The sequence below is a fragment of the Protomyctophum parallelum genome, assembly GCF_964188405.1.
Source record: "Protomyctophum parallelum genome assembly, chromosome: 20".
NCBI classification, from domain to species: Eukaryota; Metazoa; Chordata; class Actinopteri; order Myctophiformes; family Myctophidae; genus Protomyctophum; species Protomyctophum parallelum.
The window spans coordinates 29,539,180-29,564,281 of NC_139718.1; the positions used below are offsets into that span (position 1 = coordinate 29,539,180).

A 25,102-nucleotide genomic window follows, 5' to 3' on the forward strand; every position below is an offset into this window, starting at 1 on the left:
TAGTCAAACCTTTACGTGTATATGTGCAAATGTGTATGTGTGTTTGTGTACGTGTGTGTTTGTGCGTTGTGTGTGTATGCAAATGCAGAGGTGAATGCATGTCAAGTGAATGTCTGTCACACCTACTGCAGCCTTTTTGCTTCTGCTGTGAGTGAGGGGGGACGTCACACAAACAAGGAGCCAATCAGAGATTGGCTGTTTGGATTTATGCCAGGGGTTTTAGGCTTGTAAGACTTTTAGTACAAGTGTCAAAAGCCGTGTTTTCAAAAAAACAAAAAGCATTCTCACCTGAGACGACATGCCCTACACACCGTCTGGGTTTTTCTGCGACCGGTTAATCCGGGAGCGAGAGAGGAGAGACGGGGAAGGGTCCCTCAACAAGCCCCTGCGGTTCAGTGGCCAGGATTTCACCACCCTAAAGCAGGAGTACGTCCAGAAGAAGAGCCTGTTTGAGGATGAAACTTTCCCTGCCACCGTGGAGTCCCTGGGCTACAAGGAGCTGGGTCACAAGTCCAACAAGGTCAAGAACATCGTCTGGAAGAGGCCCAAGGTAAGATAGGATACAGAGGGGGTTGATGAGGAGGTTGGCACTCTGAAGAGGGATGCTCATTAAAGAGGATCACGGCTCATGCTTGTGTGTGTGGGGTGGGGTTTGACGTTATCTTCAATAATACAAGCGTCAATGCCCTTTCGTGGAAATAATGGGATTTTCCATCTTGATGACAGTCATCAGTGAAGTAATGTCAGCCAGGAGAACCATCTCTCACTTATCTCTTCTAATTTGGGGATTACACATGGAGAACAGTATATTGGCACCAGAGCAGAAGGAATGCTCCTCACCAATTCTTCATTGATGGAGTAGTTATGAAAAATGTATTCCTGTTATTCCTGTGTTCTGAATGTGTCTGTAGGAGATCTGTGACAATCCTCAATTCATTGTGGGAGGAGCCAGCAGAACCGACATCTGTCAGGGAGATCTTGGTAAATATTTTCTATATAAAAAAGTAATAACACCTTTAGGTTGTTGTCACTTCAAACTGAAATCACCCAATTCAATTAATGAAGTTGTGCTTCTTTTTACATTCAAATTGATTTCAAATCATGATTTCTGATTGTAAACCTGGAAGGAAATAGTCTACAGATAGGGGCTATAGCGGCTAGATTGGTGACCTCAGAAAATTTAAAAATAAAGAATTTAAAAAAAAACTTAATTTACCAAGAAATAGAATAAATGGCCAGGAATGTATATTACTGATCCAAAAATGTATTGACATTTATTAGGCATGCTGCTGTGACAGCTGCTGTGTTAGAACAGGTCACATGATGCCTGCAACACTCAGTATGCCCACCAACCCACTATCACACAGCATGATGCATTGACACTGCAAGACACTGAAGTAGCATTCAGAGCATCCGTAGAATGCCACAAAATAGCACCGCGTAAACTGAACATATTGGGGTACCAGTAGAGGCAGAGCAGTACAGAAAACAACCCAACAAGCCCCCCACACATGGCCTCTCCGCCTGCAGTGGCACCCCCTTATTATGCTTATTCTTTTGGAAGGGAATCCAGCCAGCAGCACTTCTCATTGTTGTTCCATCCAGGCCGTGCATAAAGGGCACCAGGCGGGACAAAGGTCTAGGCAGACCCTGTTGCCTGCTCCCCTCCTGTTGAAAACCTTACATTGTTTATAGCACTCTGACACACACCTGGATAATCAAAAGTCACATGTCAGCACTTGCAGGTGGTCTTTTCCTCTACAACACAAAAGGAAAATAGTTTGTCATAGAACACACTGTTGGCTGTTTGTTGTTGTCATTTTAAATAACAATGGTCCAAGTACAGTGTGTGACTGACATATTATTGTGGTTAAAGCATCTTTTGTAGAATACCTATACTGTATACATAAGTACCGTTTTGGTATCATTACTGGTTTTAAGGCATCAAAAATGTTACTACCCCATTTCAACTGCTGCCCAACCCTCAATGCACTGTCTGTAACGGTTCTCTGAGATTATTGCCTTCTGTTGAGGTTGTGTTGCATCTCGTGTCTGTGTCCCTTATTGTGAACTAAATAGTAGTGAGTCAAAAATTAGTCATGGGTCAAAATGAATAAAGAAAAGGTCACAATCAAGGTCACGGTCAAAATGACATAATCTGTCATATCAGGAACATGGTCGTGGAAATGGGCAACAAAATGTGCCCATAACCACTTTCAGCATGGCATCCATACTTTGGGCATGTCATAGGCAAATTTTTTAAATATTTCAATAATGCAATGTGTTGTGAGCCATTTTGCAGCTATTTTCACTATTCATTGTAGAACAAAATATATTAAAGGGGAATAATATTCATTTTCAAAATTGAACTATGTCAATAATATACCTTAGAGTTGTAAATAATATAAAGTGCCCCCTACTGTTTAGCCTAGAACTGGAGGTCTAGAACTTGGGGTCATGTGATCAGTGACATCACGCCGGTGTACTCTTTGGCCTGCAGTATTCCCCTTTAAGTGGTTATAGAACCAAGCTTAGCAAGAGATGTTGGTGCGGACAGTGTTTGTATTTGTAATGTATCTATTTGTGTGAAAGTAGCCCCTGGGAGGGACAGAAACTCTGTATTGAATGGGTTTGAACTGAGCAGTGTGCTTTGTTCAGGTGACTGTTGGCTGTTGGCTGCCATCGCCTGTCTGACTCTGAATGAGAAGCTCCTCTACAGAGTCGTTCCACAGGAGCAGAGCTACTCTGAAAGCTATGCTGGCATCTTCCACTTCCAGGTTAGAAATCACTTCCTAATGATAGTGCTGTGAATTTTCATTGAAGGATTGATTACCTCACTCCCAAAATTACTTTTTCTTCTTCTATTTATACTCACCCCATGATGGCTTGCTTGAGAAAAGGAGAATTATCGTTTGTTCTACAAAATAATATATAGTATAAACTCCAAAATAACATTTACAGTATAATCCCAAGTGTCCTGTATCCCGTCCGTGTCCTCAGTATTTACAGAATTTAAATGATAGAAATGTTGGGGGTGAAGTATTCCTTTAATCTTGATTTAGCCTTTATATTATGTTCCTTGTTTCCATTCTAGTGATCTGGTCCATTGTATTGAATTCATTGCCACTAACACAGGGCTCCTTCCACAAAGCTTGCAGAGCGAGTGCGTCTCTGGGGGCAAGCTTAGATTTAGTTGTGGTTTATTTGGTACGTGTTAACCTCAATCTTTAATCTCACCTTCTCTGTGTCTTCCAGTTCTGGCGCTATGGCGACTGGGTTGATGTTGTCATCGACGACCGCATCCCCACCTTCAACAACCAGCTGGTGTTCACCAAGTCGGCTGAGAGGAACGAGTTCTGGAGCGCCCTGCTGGAGAAGGCCTATGCCAAGTAGGTGGCAGAACAGAACAGAGGATGGGAGAGAAGCCTTTTGTGCATATTATTTCTTTGGACAGGCACATATTTTCTGATATCTTCATGAGGAGATTAAAATCTACTCACCTGTAGGTAGATGCCAATGGGCAGACTATAAATGATTAAACAATTCTTTGAGACACACATACAGGTATTTCGGGGGGTGGCCGAATCCGCCATGCCTTCATAGGGTGAAAACAACACAATTTAACCTACATGTTACATTCTATGGGTTTATTTCATCATTGCGCAACATATGGTATGGTACAAGTATTGCATGTGGTGCAGGTAATTGCAACAACCACTGATGCTAAGAAAATGAAAATGGGGCAGCCAAATATTCAAAAACGATTCTGCCAATAATCATATTCTTTGAGACACACATCCAAGATTTTGCCACACTGGGCAAGAGCTACTTGTAGAGTGCATAGCTGGAATTTGGCATAAGTAATTGTCTCTTGTTTTATGACATTGGACTTTTAAGACCTTACCAAAACCATGGGAATCACTGTGCTATAGTACTATATTTAAATTATCTCTGTAACATTACTTCTTACTTACTACATTACTTCTCCTCCAGGCTTCATGGCTCCTATGAGGCCCTGAAGGGTGGCAACACCACTGAGGCCATGGAGGACTTCACTGGAGGAGTGACTGAGTTCTATGAGATGAAGGAGGCCCCCAAGGAGCTGTACAAGATCATGCAGAAAGCTCTGCAGAGAGGCTCCCTCATGGGCTGTTCCATTGATGTGAGTTTAAAACGTACAAATAGGAACGGACCTAATGGTGCCCAGTAAAGGTGCATAGGTTACGAAGAGTCATAGCTTGTTGGCTCTGCAGTCTGCACCCATTGCAATGGCTACTGCCTCTACAAACGGACAGTATTCACATTCAATATCGGCTTTAAAGTCACATCACAGGTTTACATGTGTAGACAAGTGGGTGAAAATATTGTTTGTAAAAGCGCCATTGGTTGGAGATTTCCATAAAAGAGGAAGAATAGAAACATAACAATCAGAACCATAAAAGTATATGTCTGATTTATATTAAAGAAATAAAGGTCCTGTACCTGCAACAATAAATCTTCGTACTGGAAATGAACTGTATTGCAGAGCAAAAAGGAAAACCCCAAACAATTTATTTTGAAATTAAATTGCAATATTTGTTTTATCTGTATTAAAGTAGATCAAACAAAAATAATACAATTGGACAATTCATATCTTTTCAAAATATAAATGTTCACTTTTTTCCCCTGCAATGTCCCTTTAAATGTGTTCCAAGTAATCCCACAAAAAGTAATCCAACCAAAAGTTGTAGGTCTTTTCTTTCTCTTCTCTCGAAATCAAGTAATCGCAAAGCTTAGAAAACAAAAAGGCAATGCATTGCTTGACAAAAAAGGAAAAATATGTATCCTCCTCAGTGTGAGTATTAGCTTTAAAAGAGTTTGTTTGCCAAATAACCACCACCAAACACAAACACTCTTCTTACTGCCCCAAGATGGAATCCCAGGCGGCCTCACTTCCTGTACCTTTATAGCTTCCTGGTACCTCACTTCCTGGAACTATTGCTCACATGTTTTTTCCCCACAGCTCCCCCTATGATCAAACATCGTCAACAGAAAATGGATGACTATGATTTAACTACACAAAACACCTCCGTACACTATGTTTCAGGGTTAAATTAAATACTCAACCATAGTTTAACCAATATCTTCCCTTGTTATCCCCCAGTATGTTTCGTTTTCTTTCAATACTGATACAAGGACAGGAAACACATTATTTCACACATTTATGTGGCAGTGTCACAAACAGACACAAGAGAAAGGAAAACAGGGTAGAAACAAAGAGGTTCCTTCCTTGTAAAGTGAAGAAAAAATACATACTATACTAGTATACTGTTTAACAGTTCAACAGCAAATGCAGATGTGCAGCAGTAGAGACAGTAACAGATATAGAACTTAGGCCTTCAAGCTAATATTATTTCATGCAGGTGGAACACAAGGAAGTAGACCCACATAAGGAAAGTATTCCATATGAGGAAAGTAATCCGCAAAACAAAATGATCCATGTGTAATACGTACTTTAAAGGTTGGGTTATCTATCCTCTTAAAAATATCAAGTGAGGGGCACCTGGTAATGTTGGATTAAAGTGCTCTAAACAAACCACCACAAAGCCACATGACGTAATCCCAAAAGTCGTTCAGGTAGTTCACAGGGGAGTTTGGACTCACCAAATGTATTTCTTGATGCGCTCGCCTCGCACTCCAGCCTGGTTATATATGCTAGTTTATATACTAATGAATTTCTTTATATTGAATGTTGGGTTTGTTCCCATTTATTCTTTCTGTAATACCTTATTTTGTAAATCACCAGTCCCTGGTTCCAGCTCGCTTTGAGACTCGTACTGTGACAGGACTTGTGAAGGGCCATGCTTACTCTGTGACTGCTGTAGATGAGGTAAGCAGAGAGGGTAACGCTTGCACACCAACTTCACAAATGCAAAAGTACCGGTATTGTTGATGATTAATGATGCATAGTGTTATATAAAACAAAAAGTGAGGTGAAATACAGAAACATTTCAGATAAAATCTTTACTCTGTCTCTGCCTATATATGTCCACACACTTGTGTCTTATTTATAGGGCATTGGTAGTCTCCGTATTCTGTCTTCTTATGTCCATTTTTCTATCAAGTGCTTTGTTTTTCCTTCCGTCTGTCTCAATGAAGAAAGAAATAAGTCAAGTGAGCTGCCTTTGATTAAATGATAATAATTTCTCAGTGTAAACAGACCCAGCACAAGGAGAATAAAGTGCGACTGGTACGTCTCAGGAACCCATGGGGTCAGGTAGAATGGAATGGACCTTGGAGTGACAAGTAAGTGATATGCAAAAAAATAAAGATTTGTTTTTGTGCCTATATTGATAGTTACAGTGAAGATGGACAGGAAAGAGGGAGAGAGATGGGGAGAGACATGCAGCAAAGGTCGTCATGAACGGGACTCGAACACGTGACACGCTGTCAGGCCAGAACCTATATGTGGCATGTGCCTGGACCACTAACTAGGCCAGCGGGCGCCCCAATTGTTTTTCATTTCTAACTTACGACAACACATTGACTTTGTACAGTGAGTGAACCACCATTTACTCACTAATAATGTAATGAATGGCAGCGTCTCCGGTAGGAGACTCAAGGCTTCATGGGGTGTGTAATTGAAAGTACGTATCTTTTGGGGTGAGCTACTCCTTTAACCCACACATTCCAATTTTGGGGATATCATTATAGACAACATTTTAAATGACAAAGATTGAATCAATTCCTTTGATAATAGCTGATCTACAAGCAACACATCAAGTTGCAAAGCATTGTTAGCTTGTAGACGAGACTTTTGTGGTTAATTGGCTTAGTCATGGTTCAAGGTTTCTTTATTGTTACATCGTGTGTACAGGTACACTGGTGTTCTCCGTGGTTAAGTGGATAAAGCTTCAGTGTCTGTATAATTGTATAAAAGGGTACTTTAAATACAGGGACATATAGTGTGGTTTGAACCTGGGAATTGTTGCATCATAGGATTACCACTTTGAATTACATATTTGCCTGTGGTTGAGTCACCAATTATTGAGGGGCGCTATCCCCTCCAATGTCTGACTTTCACTCGTCTATGGACTTTTAATGTTTGTCTTAAGAAACGAGTGCAGTCACTATGTAATGTGTCCTCAAGAACCACCCGTAAATGTCTCTATGGAGACCAGTTTCAGAGAGTCCTGAAGTTTGTTCTGAAATTTGTTTGGAGAATAATAAATGAAAGCAGTGTTTCTTTGATATATATTGATATATCTAATGTGTGTCTCTGAACGTGTTGAATTCTAAAAGTGAGGATAGATACAAAGGAGGCACACCACACAAGGCCTTGTGTGGTAGATTCACAATCAGAAATACTTCATAACTAAGTGCATTAGCAGCTATCAAGAGTCAAAGCCTATTTTCATGCTTTCCAGACACCCATTTTCTGTTAACTTTTCCAACAGCTCTAAGGAATGGCAAAATCTGTCTAAGTCTGAGAAGGAGAAGCTGCAGCATCAAAATGCTGAGGATGGCGAGTTCTGGTAAGTTTTACTGATTGATTAACCTGTTGTGATTAAGGATGTCATGTCACACACCAAAATCGGCTATTTGCGGTGTGGTGCACAGCCATGTATAAAACAGGCATTGCAGTGAAGAAGTTGTTCCTTCTACTTCTTTCGTGTATCATCCTCAAATGTCCCCCTTCCACTCGGAAGAGTTGTTCCTTGAAGGATTAGTTTCTTGCACCCATCAGAGGTATATGTGTGATCGAAGACGAAGGAGATCTGAGCCAGATACTTCATCCTGTACCCTGCGTCTTCCGTGCAGGATGTCCTTCGACGACTTCAAGAAGAACTACACCAAGATCGAGATCTGCAACCTGACCCCCGACGCCCTGGAGGACGACAAGATCCACAAGTGGACCGTTTCTGTGAACGAGGGACGCTGGGTGAGGGGATGTTCTGCTGGAGGATGCAGGAATTACGCAGGTACACAGTGTGCACGGTGAACTCTAGAGTGGATCCATTTGGTGTGCATGAGGGCTTGGTCAGGTTCAGCTTCATGTAAACAGTGGTGGAAAAAGTACTCACAGGTCTTACATAAGTAAAAGTATCAATACTGCAATGTAGAAGTACTCTACAAGTAAAAGTCCGGAAAGTGTATTGGTATCAAAATGTACTTAAAGTACCCAAATTAGAAATTACTCATGTAAAAACTATCAAATTCGACACCCGCGTTCCACACACCCGCAGGGAGTGCAGTGCCCGGCCTCGAGTCGGTGGCATACACCGTTGTCCAGAAACACCACAAAAGGCTCTGCCAGTGGGCCTAATGAGGCCAACTCGTCTCACCTGTGCAATTTCCAGCCTCTGCCTCAGCCAATTGATTACTTAACCAGTCCACTTTTCACAGTCAGTTTGCACTCTTCAGACACAGGCAGACAGACAGATACAGAGATCTCCATGTGGGGCACAGACATACAGTATGACAATGGGTATTGCATACTACAGAGATCTCATATACAGTATGGGCACAAAAGGGACACAGACAGATAGTTAAAACGGGTGCTATGACAATGGGTATTATTAGGTTACCCAAGTTGCATCGTTCCTAAGTACTGTAGGCCGGGGCACGTATAGGTCTAGTTAGTAGTTATGCAGAATCAAGGTTCAAGCTTTATTTTGTCTCCCGAGGAAGAAATTTGTCTTAGACAAAGGGCCGCATGCAAGCGTAGCCCTTATGCCCATGTCGCCGCAGAGCAGCGCCACATGTCCCATTTCAAGTCTTCAAATGTATAAAGGATTATTTTGAAAATAGCCGATCTACAACCTCCACAATGCGTAGCATCACGATGCATTTTGAGCTTGTAGAGATAGGCTACTTTCAAATGGCCTTTATATAGGGCTGAAATACACCAGTAAAGTAAAAGTAACGTAAAGTAAAACGGTTTGATGCTTGATGAATTTATGATTTCTGAAGGGTTCTCTGCCATATTTTGTACAGACACATTCTGGACCAACCCTCAGTACCGCCTGCGTCTGCTGGAGGAGGATGATGATCCAGAGGATAACGAGGTGGCCTGCACATTTGTGGTGTCTCTGATGCAGAAGAATAGGAGGAAAGAGCGCAAGATGGGAGCCAACCTCTTCACCATCGGATTTGCCATTTATGAGGTATAATCGGCTGTCTCACTAAACTGTCTCACAACTGTCTTTGTAGTTTTGTCTTTGTGGAGAACCCTCGCCTCTCTGGTGCTGAAGAAGTCTAAAGTCAACCATATGCTAACTATTAACATTTAACTACTTATTCAGGCAATTGTTCTATAATATAACATTGAATACTTTATTTTACATATACTTTACACATTACAGAAGCTTTATACAGTTATACTGTACGTGTATGGCTTTCCTGTCATACTGACATTGTCTCTGTCTGCCCATAGGTTCCAAAGGAGGTAAGGAGGAAGCCTGACTTGCAGTGGAGCATCCGTTTGCCAGCTATTTCACACCCTGCACTATGTGGATTTCAGTCTTTATGACTAACTTTATGTGTATCTGTATGACGTATGTATTAACCCCTTTAGGCCTGAGGCAGATTCTAAAAACCACCTTCTATGGCAGGGGTTCTCAACCCGTGGTTCGCGAACCCTCTGGGGGTCGCCAAATATAAAAAAATATATATATAATTTTGCAACTGAAAGGCTGGAAAATGGAAATGAAGAGTTTACATAGTACATGCATACATTTTCTTAATGATTATATCTGGTTTCAGTATTTATTTATGATGTACTTTCGCTATTATTAATTAAGGTTATTTTTGCAGTCAGTTTGTATTGGGGGGGGGGGGGGAGGGGGGGGGTCGCGATACATGGCCAAAGCATTTCCGGAGGTCCCCAGCCAAAACCTTTGAGAACCCCTGTTCTAAGGTATAGTTACAAATAGAGGTCCCGGTCATTCTTTTTTATTGTGTCAAACATTCTCTGTGCTCTTTCCCTCCTCCTCTTTTGCAGATGCATGGAAACAAGCAGCACATGCAGAAAGACTTCTTCCTGAGCAACTCTTCCAAGGCTCGCTGTAAGTCCTACATCAACCTGCGCGAGGTCACCCAGCGTTTCCGTCTGAGCCCTGGGGAGTACGTCATCGTGCCCTCCACCTATGAGCCCCATCAGGAGGGCGAATTCATCCTGCGAGTCTTCTCTGAAAAGAGGAACACCTCAGAGTGAGTGGGTGAGGGAGCCAAGTGGGTGGCTGGTGGCAGGAGGGAAAAGCCGGGGCTGGATGTAAAGGGGAATGTGTACTTACACTAAAGTGTAATTGTCCCTCCCCCTAACATAAGGTCAACCTCATATAGCTTATAGCTTTGTTACTTGTAGTTATTAGAGTTTTATGCATTTCTGTTTGTGTTTTGTTTGATAGGGCTGGGTATTGAAAAACAGAGTGTATGGATACTCTACCATGTTTTGGTAGCAATATTCAATTAAAAACATCGAAAGGTCTCAAAACACTCAAATGGTTTTATTTTTGTGATGAGAATTAGTAATATATGGTCATTTGGACCAACAAAATAAATGTACGATTCTATGACAAGATTCTAAGAAACTATATGAAAAGCAGTCCCAAAACTGCAGAACCAAAATTGTATTAAATTAAAAACAATATCCAGCCCTATATATTGGCATGTAATGTAGCACATTTCAATTGATCTAAGCAGTATCCAGCTGTACTGGTGTTTCCTCAGTTAGCTTGCCCTGCATTATGTGTTTTACATTTTGGATGTGGGTGGATGTATTGATCATGGGATAGCTTGGGGATTGTTGGGAGGGTTAAAAACCACCAAGGACAAACAATTTTAACGGCGATTTGATTTGTAGAGCTGGAAGAAATCGGCCCCAGTTCGAAGCTGTTATGGAATCTTTTTTAGGACAAGCGACTTCAGATTTGGGCATGCTCCGGTAAACATCTCCTTTTAGTCCATGAATTACCCCCCTCCCATGCTGCAACCTCAATAACACCACTTAATGCTGACCTGGAGGACAAGATGGCATCCAGAGGTGGTCTTCTACCTATCTGATGGACTGGGATCTGAATTACAAGCAGCAAAATGGAGGTCCCTTTCAAGCTAGCTATGAAGTGGAAGTGCCCAGCAAACCAAGCACTTTGCCAGTTTTTGAAGAACAAATATTGGCTTTTAGAGCATATCTGCTCATAGGTTAAATAGTATTTGCAATTAATTCTTTATCCTGCTTGGAGTACCATATTGATAGAGGCTGCCGCTAAGGACAGCGCAATGAGTGGCAGAGGGTTATTTCTGGATTATTTATGCCAATTTTGTATGCTTTTGTGATTGACAACCTGGATGCTATCAGACACTATCTTAATTGTTTACATTTTGGGAATTATTTGCAAATACTGTTTGGCCCAAGGCACCTCCCAATTAGAATAACAGAACCTCAGTGGATAGGTAAATACAAAGTGTCCAAGAGGAGAGCAGCTGAAATCAAGTGGCAATAAAAAGACATTGTTTTCAAGAGGAAAACTAACACAGTTTTGGATGGAAGGAACAACAGGTGGTACTTAACTAATGTGTTTTCTTCACAGCTCACTGACACGGTAAGAGTTTGTGGTATGATTTTGCTCGTTATGAATACGGGCCATAAGTCTTCAATCATATACTACATGTAAAGATAAATATATTGTTATAGGATGAGAAAGATAATTCCATTCAAGAATGACTCAGGACATACTCAGATTTACTGTAGTGTCTGATATCATGTCATAAAATACTGTTTTGATTAGCCATTGATAGATTTATGGTCCAAACGCAATGGTACGCCCTGTTCATGTCGCCATGGTGACTGCTGTTTGTTCGTCTTCATCCAGGGAGATAGAGAACAGGATTGAGGCTGATCATCCAGTGGTGAGTTTTTCTCATCTCTCCCCCTCTGCCTTCAGACTTTTTACATTCAATAAAAACAATTCTGACACCCATATTACATTTTATGTCTCCACACAGTCCTGGAGGCAGACCTAGTCTATTCCAGCTATTAGTAATTTATGTATTTATTGTGTTAATTTCATTCTAACAAAAATATGTGCAGATCTTTGACTTTGACGTCAGAGAATGATCTGCACATACTGCATTTACTATATTATGAATCTCATTTCTTACCAAAACGTTGCATTGTGCTGACAAAGGGTAGCCCTCTGAAGACTTGTTCTGCCTCTCAGACACTGTCTGTTTCTCTCCACATATTTCTTCTGCCTCCCATTATGGACCCACACCTTCTCAGCCGGCACCAGCCTTGGCGGGGGAGGAGAGCGAGGAGGACCAGCAGTTCCTGACCATCTTTCAGGAGATAGCTGGAGAAGTGAGTACAGTATATGGATGGGTGACAGACAGCTAGCGTTGGATGGAGGGACTACTGCTCCTAGTGTATCAAGTATCAACGGGGGCTTCATTACTGACATTATTTTCGTATGACACAGTATAAGTTAAGCTTTAGTTGATGATTGACAACAGAGTGGAAATCATTTAGAACAAATTAAAGTTTGGATTGGCTTAGGTTTGGGTCTGACTTCGTAATAAGTCGGGTTATTGTGATGCATCTAGTGTGTTGGTGGAGTGCCCAGTGCCTGCCACTTCTCACTGTCAACATAGCTATAGCAGAATGTGAAAGGCAGAGTACATAGCCTCTCTGTAGTGCCTCCACGTGTCGAGACACGGTAGCTGGTCTGCTGGATACAGCTCGGACCCTGGCTGAACTACACTGAGGACCAGGGTTTGGCCCCCAGACATATGCAGGCCCACCGGTGTGTGGACATGCCCTAGGGCCCACGAACCAAACCCTAACTGTGGGTTAATATTGCCACTGCCGGCCCAGGCCACCAGCGTGGTGGTCCGGGCACCCTAGGCTGCAATGCCAGCCTGACAGCGAGTGAGTCGCTGGTCCTGACTACCTTTGTTGCATGTCACTCCCCATCTCGCTCCCCATGTGGAGTCTGTGGGAAGGGAGTAGAAGCTAAATATTTCCAGTGCAAGGACTGTCAGAAATGGGTCCATTGGAGAATTGGAGATGCAGTGGAGTAAAAGGCAAGCAGAAGTGAAACATTCCAGTGCAAGCCAAGCAGTGCAGGTGCAGCCGAGCAATCAGGGCTTGTATTCGACAGGGAGACGTATGGTGGACAGTTTCTGCTACCTGGGACTAACTGATGGGGGGTGGACCTAGCAGTGACCACAATGTGAGAAGTGTAAGGAAGACATCCAGGGAACTCATGACCTTTATAACATCCAAGGCCCCATCCCTGAAGATGAAAGGTCAAGTGTACTGTATGTCAGAAGTGGCATGACTTAATATGTAAGCAAGACATGGGCCCTGAGGGTGGAGCATGAAGAGAAGCTGAACAGAGTGGAGAGGAGGATGATCAAATTGTTGTGCGGTGCATGTGTCACAGAGGGAGAGAAAGACCAGTGCAGAGCTGAGACAGAACATGGGAGTGGTGGCCAGGTGAGGAGTGGTTACACTGGCAGACTGCAGTAGTACAAACACGTTGTGAGAAGGAAGGAAGATAATGATTGGGTGAAGTAATGTTGATTAACTTAGAGGGGACTCTGCATCGACCATGAGATGGACTGTTCAGGGTGGTAGGAAGTCACAGTGAGAATCCAGTACAACCCAGTGGTGCCTGGAAAGCAGACTTTAAACAGATGAGGTTTGGGGATAAAGCAAGAGAGGCAAGGTTGAGATGGTTTGGGCGAAGGATGCTGAAGATGGAGCTGCCAGGCAAGAGGAGAAGAGGAAGGCCAAAGAGGAGGTTTATGGATGCGGTGAGAGAGGACATGCAGGTGGCTGGAGTGACCAAGGAAGATGCATAAAACAGAAACAGATGGCTTATTCTTTTTTTTTTTTTTTTTTTTTTTTTTTCCTTTTCCTTTTCTTTAAACAAGACAAGACAAACCCAAAAAAGAAAAGACAAAAAACAGCAAAAACAAACCCCCCCCACCCACCCCCCACCCCAACCCCAGAAAGGAAAACTACACAGCTCTCATTATTCAGTATGTACACAACACCTCTTGACAGCAACAACTCGGATAAATACATGAAAATAACAATATAAATAAAAGAAAACTCAAACTAAATCAACTCAGAGGAGATATTGAAGGTAGAGCCTCAAAGAAACTGCCCCATATCTTTTCAAAAGTGGCAGGCCTTCTTCTTACATTGTACAGTATCTTTTCAGGGGTACAGTATGATGAAAGCTCATTCAGCCAGTGTCTCTGTGAAGGTGATTTTTCAGATTTCCAATTAACCAAAATGATTTTCTTCGCAGCTGTACTGGCGAGTAACACAAAGTATGCTTTGTTGAAATTTGTGTTGATCAATGTAACGTCACCCAGTAACCAAATTCTTGGATCATGTGGTATTTCAACCTCTATGATATCAGAGACCGTAGACAAGATGAACTTCCAATAATCAATTAAAAGTGGGCAGTTCCATAACATATGTAATAGGCAGCCTTCTGTTATCTTACATCTTTGGCACATAGGGGAAATGCTTCTATCAATCTTGTGTAACCTGAGCGGAGTAAAGTAAGTTCTGTGAAAAATGTTAAATTGCATCTGTCTATGTTTGGTGGAAACCAGAACCCTCTGAGCTCTCTCTAAAATTATCTCCCAATCCACATCATCATAGGTGCATCCCAAGTCTGTCTCCCATTTATGTTTAATGTTCAATGTATTGTAAATTGGTAAATTATTGTTTAGAATACTATATATGGAGGAAGTTAATCCTTTAGTTGAGGTGATAAGGGTACAAAACATGTGATCCTCCAGGGGGGATTTTTCCGGGATATTCGGGAAATCTGTAGATTTTGCTTGAATCCAATGTCTAATTTGAAGATATTTAAAGAGGTCATGGTTACGTAACTTAAACTTGGCTGATAATTGTTGAAAGTTTGATACTACATTATTGCTGTATAAATCACCCACAGTCCTGATTCCATTATTAACCCATCTCTGCAATACACCATCAGCTATGGGGTAAGGAATATTAGGGTTTTCCCATAATGGGGTCTTTCTCATTAGAGATGTATCTAACCCCAATAATTTATGAGATTCCTGCCATGCTTCAAAAGCGCTCAAGATAATAGGATTTTTAGTAAGTAAAGAGAGGTTCTTCTTCGTACCCAAAAAAGGTATGATTTTCAGGGGAGTTAGGCCCAGGTCTAGTTGTTCTATATGTAGCCACCTAACCTCACCAATCTCAGGGTGCAACCATATCCATAAAGGACGGAATTGTGAGGCCAAATAGTAACATCTAAAATTAGGGAGATTAAGGCCACCCTTATTGTAAGGGGCTTGGAGCGTACTTAATTTGACCCGCGGCGTTTTGCTCTGCCATAAAAAGGAGGAAATAATTGTGTTAAGGTCTTTAAAAAACCTTTTAGTTATAGAGAATGGGATGCATTGAAATAGATAAATATATTTTGGTAACACTATCATCTTAACTGTATTCACTCTTCCAATTAGAGACAAAGGCAAACCAGACCACCTTAAAGTGTCGGACTTAGTCTTCTCCATAAGAATTAAGTAATTGTCTTTAATTACCTTATCCCGCTCTTTTCTGATATTAACTCCCAGATATTTGAACCCGCTAGGACATATTTTCAAAGGATCGATAAGATCCCCTACATTCAAATCTTGTGTATTTAGAGGTAAAACCTCACTTTTAGTTAGGTTGATCTTATATCCTGAAGCTGCGCTATATTCCCGTAAACACTGGAATAGAGGAGGGACCGAGTCAGCCAAGTCAGTCAGGTAAATCAAAACATCATCTGCATATAAGGATATTTTGTGCTCCGTTGTACCAAATTTCACTCCAGAAATCTCATCATTAGTTCTAATTGCAAGGGCAAACGGTTCAATGGCAATTGAAAACAACATAGGTGAGACGCAGCATCCTTGTCTTACACCTCTAGAAAGCAAGAAGGGGTCCGATAACAGCCCGTTAGTGAGAATTTGAGCTTTTGGAGAAGTAAAAAATGTTTTAATATATTTTATAATTTTTTCTCCAAAGTTCATTTTTTCAAGAGTCTGAAACAGGAAGCTAGGTTCAATCCTATCAAATGCTTTTTCGGCGTCCATAGATATTATTAATGTGGGCTCCTTAGTCCTCTGAGTAGTGTTCAATATATGAAACAATCGACGTACATTATCCGACCCTTGTCTTTTTTTAATAAACCCCGTTTGATCTGGATGAATTATTTTTGGTAAAACAAGTTCCAATCTGGTTGCTATCATTTTAGAAATAACTTTGTAATCTGCATTTAAAAGACTCAAAGGTCTATAGGAGCCACATTGTTGTCTATCTTTCCCAGGTTTAGGCAGTAATGTTATAGTTGCCAGTTCTAGAGTTGGGGGTAGAGCCTGACCATCCAATGCGTCCTTAATCATATTTGTCAAAGGAGGCAGCAATTTGTCTGCGAATGATTTGTAATATTCAATCGGAAAACCATCTGGTCCAGGAGCTTTATTATTTTGTAGAGAGTTCATAGCCAGGAGAACCTCCCCCTCCGTTACATCAGCATCTAAGCATTCTTTTTCTTCTATATTGATCTGAGGGAGAGGTAGGCCCTCCAGAAACTGCTCCGCAGCAACATTATTGTTGTTGTTATGATCAGATTTATATAAGGTTTGATAAAAGCGTTTGAATTCAGAGTTGATCTCTTTCGGACTAGTCAGCACTCCACCCCCTTCAGTAACAATGGAGTCGATGATCCTGTCTGAATCCTCCTTTTTAATCTGCCAGGCTAGAAGTTTTCCAGTTTTATTTCCATATTCATAATAGTGATAATTGGTCCTGGCCAAAGCAGCCTCCGCCTTATTAGTGCACAAATTATTGTATTGAATCCGCTTAGCAGTCAAAGTGTTAAAAGTATCCGTCCCATTGGTTTGAGAGTGTTGTTGTTCTAGCCCTCTTATCTCCTCTTCCAACTTCAATAGGATTTGTCTTTTTTCTTTTGTTTTGTGAGCACTATATGACAAAATATGCCCCCTCATATATGCCTTTAGAGCCTCCCATATATTAGCGTGAGACGCTGAATCTACATTAGCCACAAGAAATTGATCAATTTGGGAGTTCATAGAAGAAATGAACTGGGGATCCTTCAGCAGAAATGATTTAAATCGCCATCGAGGTGAGGAGGGGAGTACAGACTCCATTTTCCATGTTAATTTAACTGGGTTATGGTCAGAAAGTGCAGCCGGTAAATAGGCACAGCTCGTTACCCGTGTAAGTAAATTCCTCGGGGCTAGAAACAAGTCAATACGGGAATAAGATTTGTGCATATTACTGTAAAAGCTATAGTCCTTCCCATTGGGATTGAGGGAACGCCAAATGTCACACAGACCTAATTCTGCCATGCCTTGGTTCAACACTAGCGCCGCTCTGGATAGTGTGAATGTCCTAGGATGTGAGCGGTCAAGTGCTGGAGAAAGCACCAGATTAAAGTCACCTCCAACAAGGCATCTGCCATTGATGGCCGCCATTTTCAATAGAAAGTAATTAAAAAAGGCTGGATCATCATGATTAGGACCATATAAATTTACCAGAGTTACCCTGTTTGTGTTTAAAACACAGTCTAAGAGCAAAAACCGTCCATTCCTATCTTTTTCCACTGAGATCAGCTTGAACATTACATTTTTGTTAATAAGTATGGCAACTCCCCGTGCACTGGAAGTATAAGAAGAAAAAAAGACATGGCCAATCCAATCCCTCCTAAGCTTCATATGTTCCAGATCTGTAAGGTGGGTTTCCTGTATAAAGGCAACACTAGCGGATGATTTCTTTAAATAGGTAATTATCTTCTTCCTTTTAACTGGCGAATTAATTCCCTTTACATTCCAGGAAATGAAATTTAGTTCACTAGCCATTTAAAAGTGTTAAGAGTATATTATCATGGATAAGTTCACTCAGGAGTACAGCGCAACAGAATTCCAGTGTATTTGAATAGTATTGTGCTGTCAATAAGGTGCAGTAGTTTTTAAGATTCATTAGAGAGCCAAAAAAGTAACCTTTCAAAAACCCAGAAGCCCACAAAAGAAAACCCCCCAAAAAACATCCAGTACAAAACAATAACAAAGACAAGAAAACAAACATCAGATGGGCTACTCTTACCTAGCGTAAGGTTGCCCTCACAGTTACTATTCATATCTCTATATAACAACCTCAGTATATGAGAGAATATAAATATTTCTCATAATTTAGTGAACAGAGGCCCCCCTCCTATAGATCCACATATCCCCTGCTATATTTTTTTTACAGGGCAAAGAAAGAAAAACTGCAATACACCACTAGATGGGGCCATCCACCAGCCTATATAGGGGACGCAAAGATCCAAGAGTTTAAAACAGCCCAAAATATTTTGAAATAAGTAATATATGCATACTACCGTAAGGCGGCGCCAGTTACCAGTTAAATTAAATAAATGCAAATTTTGACCAGCACCCCCAAACCACAGTTTAGCGTGCAGACGTGCAGGCACTCTAAACACCCCCGCCCTCAATAAACATACCCCCGCGGCAGTGCAAACTCACACAGAAGCCCATCAGAAAAAATAAAACCAGCCTAAATAAAGGCGCGACGAGTGAGCAAAACGGGAGGCGGCATATGATAATAATCATTATAGGTCTCGGGCCTGGCTAATGCCGTTAAACATCCAAATCAAGCTATTATCAAGTGGATTATATAAATTAACAATTTGGAACGCCCGTAGTGTATCAAATAAGAAGTGGATCAGGATGGAGGCGTCGCAATCACCAGTATAATTCAGAAAACAAACTATCGCGTCGAACATTCCAATCCCCTCTCCCCCCTCCAAGAGAGGAAAAAAGGAAGAAAGAAAAAAGCAACAAAAAAGCAACAGACGTATCTGGTATTACACGTTTAGATAATAAAATCAAAAGTGCTCAGTATAAAGAAATGGTCCAGAACGAGCAGCCCAGCGGGGCAATGACTTGAATAGAAAACAAAAATAAAGTTACATATTTTAACGAGATGTGAAACCAAATTAAAGCATCGGGCAGCGCCAGTGTTGAAAAAACAAACCAAAAAAAAAGTGTCTAGGCTACTTGTTTCTTAAAAATAGTTCAAAAAATATCCCCGTGAATGGAAGGGGTCTCCTTATACGTAGTGTAAGTCGCATATATGCCTACATAAAAAAAATATAACAAATCTATATAAAAAAATATATGCAGTGTATAGACGTGATGATGACTTACTCCCACTCACTGATCACGAAGAAACGATTCGCCGCTGTCCTTCGATTGTCCGCTGAGTTAAACATGCTGGGAAAACAAATCTTGATAGAAGAATCTAATCCAAGTCCTTCAAGAAGATCTCCGCTTCTTCTGGAGAATAGAACCACTTGACGGCTCCTTCGTAGGAGACACGCAGCTTTGCCGGATGATACAGGCGGTAGTCCGTGATGTTTTTATCCAGTAAGGCTTTCTTCACATTTTTGAATGCATTTTTCTTGCGTCGGGTCTCGGCACTGCAGTCAGGATGGAAAAATATTCTTCTTTTCTCAAGGAAAACCTCTCCCATCTCCCTGGAACGGTTGAGGATCAATTCTCTGTGCTTGTAGTTGAGGATTCTCGCTATCAGTGGTCTAGGCTTGTTCGCCGCGTCGTAGGTGGGTTTGCCAAGACGATGACACCGCTCAACAACGAATGGGGTATCAAAGGCAATAGGAGCGAGGACTTGTGGAATAATGCGTTCAAAGAATGCAGCCGCATTCTTCCCTTCAGCTTAGATGGCTTATTCTGATCGGAATTATCCGCAAGAAGAAGTTATGATGGCTTGTGTAAACAGTAAAGTAATCTTCTCCTGTTTTTCTCACAGGAAATGGAAATCACAGCAAATGAACTCAAGAATGTCCTCAACAGAGTGGTCTCCAAACGTACGTCTACTCAACTATACACTCTACCACAATACTTTACTTATACAGTAAATCTAATTAGTGTTTTTCAGTATTAATCAGGCAAATATATCAACATTAATTAAAAAGGAAAAAATGTGTTTCTAAGATGCAGTTACTTGTGTGTTGTACCTCTCTCCTCCAGACAAGGACTTTAACACTGAGGGTTTCAGTCTGGAGAGTTGCAGGAGCATGATTGCTCTGATGGACGTATCCTTTGTATCGAGCGCATCGGGCTGGCTGTCTCTAGAACGCACAACCTGCTGAGCCCCATGGCAGGGTCTATGATCCACATTGAAAACACTTTAAAATGCCCATGACTTTGTTTAATTTCCATTTAAAGCAATATTTCTCTTTGCTGTCTATTTTGATGTTCTATTTTTTTTTACAACATGTTGACTCTGCTAGGTAAATGTGATTGTGGTCTTAACTGCCTCTGTTAGATGGATGGAACAGGTAGACTCAATCTGCAAGAGTTCAGACTTATGTGGAACAAGATTAAGCAGTGGCAGGTGTGAATACCTCTATATCTTTCTTATTCATCCTTTACTGTGCTTATAGCTATTCTAGGTACGAGACACAGCTAAGCATCATCTGTCTTCTCAAATTACAGTTGAAGCCTTGAGATGAATTACTGTATTGTCCGCTTTGGGGCTCAGTTATGCATATTTCATCTGCATTACACACTGAAGTCTTTTACAGTGAAGCACATATTAAGTCTAAGATCAGATCAGGTGTATTGAAAACAAATCATAATCACCCTTAATACGGATGTACACAATTCTTCTGAAGGTCAGCTGTGAGCATTACAAGGTGCATTAGATTTACAACTTCTCTTTTCCAGGGAATCTTTAAGCACTACAACTCCGACCAGTCTGGCAGCATCAACAGCTATGAGATGAGAAACGCCGTCAATGATGCAGGTAATAACCAATGCAAAGACTAGTCTTGTTGATATAAGCTAAGGTCATAACATTTGGAGAGGTTGTTAAAAAATAAAAACTCTATGGGGGTCATTAAAATATGTTATAGACCAGTGGTTCCCAAACTTTTTAGCCTGTGACCCAAAAGAGAAATTCGATGTTTGCCGCGGGACCCAAACTAGTGAAAATAGCAGATCTACATGCTCACAACTTCTAAATGATTGAAATTGTTTTATTCATGGAATTTCTTCGATTGGTTTACAGTGTGTGTGTGTGCTGTGTGTGTGTGTGTGTATATATTTCTAAACAAAATCTTTTGATGATTTTCTTTTATGTAGGAAAAAAAAACAGGATTTTTACTCGAGTCGTGACCCATAAAAACAGGTCTGTGACCCACTGTTTGGGAACCACTGTCATAGACCATATAGGAACTGTTTGAATTGCCTTTTCTCCATGCCTGACCTCTGCCTGTGAATGTTGTTGTCACTGTACAGTCATGTGTCTTGTGTCCCGCTCAGGCTTCCGTCTCAACAACCAGCTGTACGACATCATCACCATGCGCTACGCCAACGAGAACATGAACATCGACTTTGACAGCTTCATCAGCTGTCTGGTGCGGCTGGAAGGAATGTTCAGTAAGTCTGTAGTCGTAGTAGTCCAGGAACAGGGAATCGGGTCAATAAAGGCCTCATTTCAGAACAAAAACTGGAAGATGGCTTTTTGCTTTTATAGCAAAAATAGCCGATCTACAAGTTCAGAGTGAGCTCGTAGATCTGCTATTTTGGTTATTTTTGAAAATATAAAATGTCCAAAATCGGGACACCAGATTGAAAGTGGCGAATGAATCTACGGAAGAATCTATGACAAGAAAACAACTATATGGATAGTTATATGCCATCCTGGGACCCCAAATGACGCCCCTGCAGGTCAACACAGTGCACCGCTAAATGCCTGTGTTTCGATTACTGTTGGAAATCCAGCCCAGTTTGGCTACACATGTGAAGTGACCTTTAGTATACCAAATTGAGTATCCCACAAAATAGAGGTCAAACTATATTTGACACAAAAAATCACTGTCAACTGTATTTTTTAGCATCCATTGTACTGAATGATTTACCTAGATAGTCAGATTTGGTCGTACCACATTGTTGGGAATCCAGTACAGCTGCTGTATCATAGTATGTATTGTTTTCCTTACAGGGGCATTCCAGGCCTTTGATGTGGAGGGAGATGGTACGATCAGACTCAGTGTCCTGGAGGTAAGCACTTAACTAGCTATTAACTGTACCCAATGCTATTGTTTCATGTGAATAAGTTTCAATCTTTGTTATGACATAAATTACATCTGTAAATATCTTCTCTGACATGTGCTTTTTAATATTTAGAATGAATGCTTGTGGCTCAGACTTCAGAAAACATAAATATCATAAGCCTTTGTTTGTTAGTTTATTTTATTAATTGCAAAAGTTCCATTGGAAATCTGTGGTGGGATCCCATGACAGATGTAACTTCTAGATTGGCCTACAAAAATACTTAGACAGTATCTTTAACAGAAAGTTTTAGTCCACTCCCTCTTTCCAAATAGTCAGTTTCAAATGATAGATATCCCATTTTGAGATGCCATGCACTTATTTTGTTGAGCTAACAGCTGTTGTGTCTCCCCTTTGCACGCAGTGGCTCCAGTTGACCATGTATGCCTAGAGCAAGGCTCATCTTTTCCCAGGTGAGCCCCACTCCACGAGGACCAGAAACTGCCAGCCTTTACCTCATTATTCACTGTGCCTGAACGCCGTTAGGAGCTCATCCATTTCACCTCCACTTCCTCCTTCAAGCTCCCACAAAAACTTTGCTCTTTCCCACTCCCAAAATGTCCCCTTATTCTGTATTTTGCTCCCTCAGTTCGCTCACACTTCTTTCAATTCTCATCCCTTCTTCATCTTTCTTTATACTTTATACATGCCTCCTTTTCCCTCTCCTGCCTTTGTCCCCCAAGTACCAATCAGTATCACCCTTGAGTCATCAGCCCTGTTTTACCTTTTTAATATATATATATACACACACATACACACACACTCACACACACACATAATACACCCCTTCCCATAACGCATGTACCGTACTTTTCTCAGGCATCAAACACACACACAAACCTCTCTTTTTCTGTCACGATACCTCACAAAGACTCTCCCTAAGTTATCCATCTCTGTAGTATGCATTGTTCATCTTTCTGACTCAAAGATCCACCTGGTGCTCTGGTTGTCGCCTGCTTCTCCAGCCCCTATCTATACAGTTAAAATAAAGCAGACCACCAGTGGTGCGAGGCCCCTTCCTTCTCCTCGTCTCATGGACAGGCGACTTGGTTGGACAATGGATGATGACTTGTGGGAAAGAATCACTTTAGCAGTAACTTGCTCCTCCAAACCCTCTCTATAACTAACATTTCCATTTCCGATATTAAGTTAACAAACCCATGGTCCTACAATACCCTTTTCGTACAACAGTGCAGCAAAAAGGGGGCTCTCAGTGGTGGACAATGGATGAACTGCTGCATTGCGGGAAAGGAGCACAGTACTTCCAAACTCAGGCTTTCTGTTTCCAGCCAATGGTCATTCCCCAACTCCTACCCTCCCCATCCATCAAATCTCTTGACAAACTGTACAGTCTACCAAGTCTTATAGCTCTGCATGTGGATCCACAGAAGACCCTGCCAAAGAACACATGACTCTCTACTATGAGAACATCGTCATTACTGTGGTTGGAGGTTGGACTTTTCTTTAAGGCAGAGTTGAGGGCGATTTATGCTTTGTTGCGTGCAGGTCTGGGCGCACCGAAAATAGTCGATCTATGCGCACAACACGTCGCAGCGCGAAGCGTTGTGAGAGTGTAGATTGGCTATTTCCGTTGCGCAAAACAATGTGCGATGAAGTATATCAAGCCCTTTACCATTATGACAAGTTATGAGGTTCTAACAGTGGAGTTGTGGATACAGCTAATCGGGTTGGACTTCAGCTTTTTCGTGGTTTCCAATTAAACCTTTGGGTCAAATGAGTGTTCTGCATTTATAATGATTTTAAACCAATAAAGAACTGTGTAGTTATGGTTTGTCTGCTTTAACAATGGCTTTGACATTAAACAAATTATCTGAAACAAATGCATGATACAGTACACACATCTTGACTAAAACTGAAAGAAACTCAAAACGATGTTGCAGAAAACCTTTTTATTATGTTATCACTTTGTTTTTACATTGTGTTTTCTTATAAAATATCTGTTTATTAGTTCACAATGTCTGGTAGTAACTAAAAAGGAAAAAAAAACTGAAGAAACTTGGGAATGCCAGGCAAGAGGTACACTGCATGCTTTTCCTTATGTTTGAAATAACAGGGTCCAGATAAGGCCTGTTACCGGAAAAACTCTGAAGATGGTGATTTGTGAGGACTGCCGGGTTAACTGGGCAGAAGACAAACCCCAAACATGATTGTACACAACCAATAGCTGCTGCTGCTGCCATCGCACAAAGGAGGACAGGAGCATAGAGCAAACTTTTACTTTAAAATTAAAAACAAAAATCTGTCTGTTAAAATATCGCCTTAAATCTGGGTGAGGTATGGCATGGGAGATGAACCCTAATTCTGTTCTTCAAGCTCTACCCTCAAACACCTCCTCTCTACACATCTCTTCACCTCCACGCAAATGCCTCTTCTTCAAAAACCAAACAATGGTAAAAAAACACCCAAGCTCTCACGCATTCTACTTGATGCTCAGTGTATGAAACATAAAAACAACCGAGTTCTTTAGAGGAATCACAGGCATCAATATTATGTCATACAGACTAGTACACTCATTCATGAAAAATATATAACTTACATCCCTCTTATGTTGACTACGAACATCAACATGTGTTTACACACATAGATCCACAAACACCATTTCTCAGCTCTCCTTCACAGCAAACACAAATCCTCAAAAGGAAATGTAAGACCAAGTCACACCACACCATAGCCCTTCAACGCCATTATCGATGAGCAACACAAAAATAAATAGTAAATGTCAACCTTACATTTACTTTATTGCTATATTTACTATTGCTAACAAAAAAGAATGTTCGCAAAGGGTTCTGGGAAGGAAAATAAAAGTTAACACTCAAAAGAAAACCATTTCCACATCATTTAACTCCTTAAAACGGCCAACTATTAAAAATGTCACACCATATGGCATTGCACTGAAATATGG

At 41.1% G+C, this 25,102-nt stretch overlaps 1 protein-coding gene across 2 annotated transcripts; it reads left to right on the plus strand.

The window, feature by feature from the left end:
- Positions 1–298: 298 nt before the first annotated feature.
- Positions 299–23,858, plus strand: capn3a (calpain 3a, (p94); the record flags this gene model as incomplete). 2 transcript variants are annotated; one of them, XM_083791956.1, is made up of 21 exons in its annotated part: positions 299–550; positions 912–981; positions 2,659–2,777; positions 3,256–3,389; positions 3,994–4,162; positions 5,786–5,869; positions 6,191–6,285; positions 7,437–7,514; positions 7,801–7,961; positions 8,977–9,146; positions 9,416–9,427; positions 9,983–10,191; positions 11,853–11,889; positions 12,263–12,361; positions 19,871–19,928; positions 20,092–20,156; positions 20,390–20,458; positions 20,791–20,869; positions 21,388–21,504; positions 22,070–22,128; positions 22,544–23,858. In XM_083791956.1, 21 exons carry the CDS (start codon positions 299–301, stop codon positions 22,568–22,570), a joined length of 2,163 nt encoding a protein of 720 aa, XP_083648082.1. In that variant the 3' UTR covers positions 22,571–23,858. The 2 variants fall into 2 exon arrangements, with proteins under 2 accessions (XP_083648082.1, XP_083648083.1); XM_083791957.1 differs by having other exon boundaries at positions 12,263–12,340.
- Between the last annotated feature and the right edge of the window lie 1,244 nt (positions 23,859–25,102).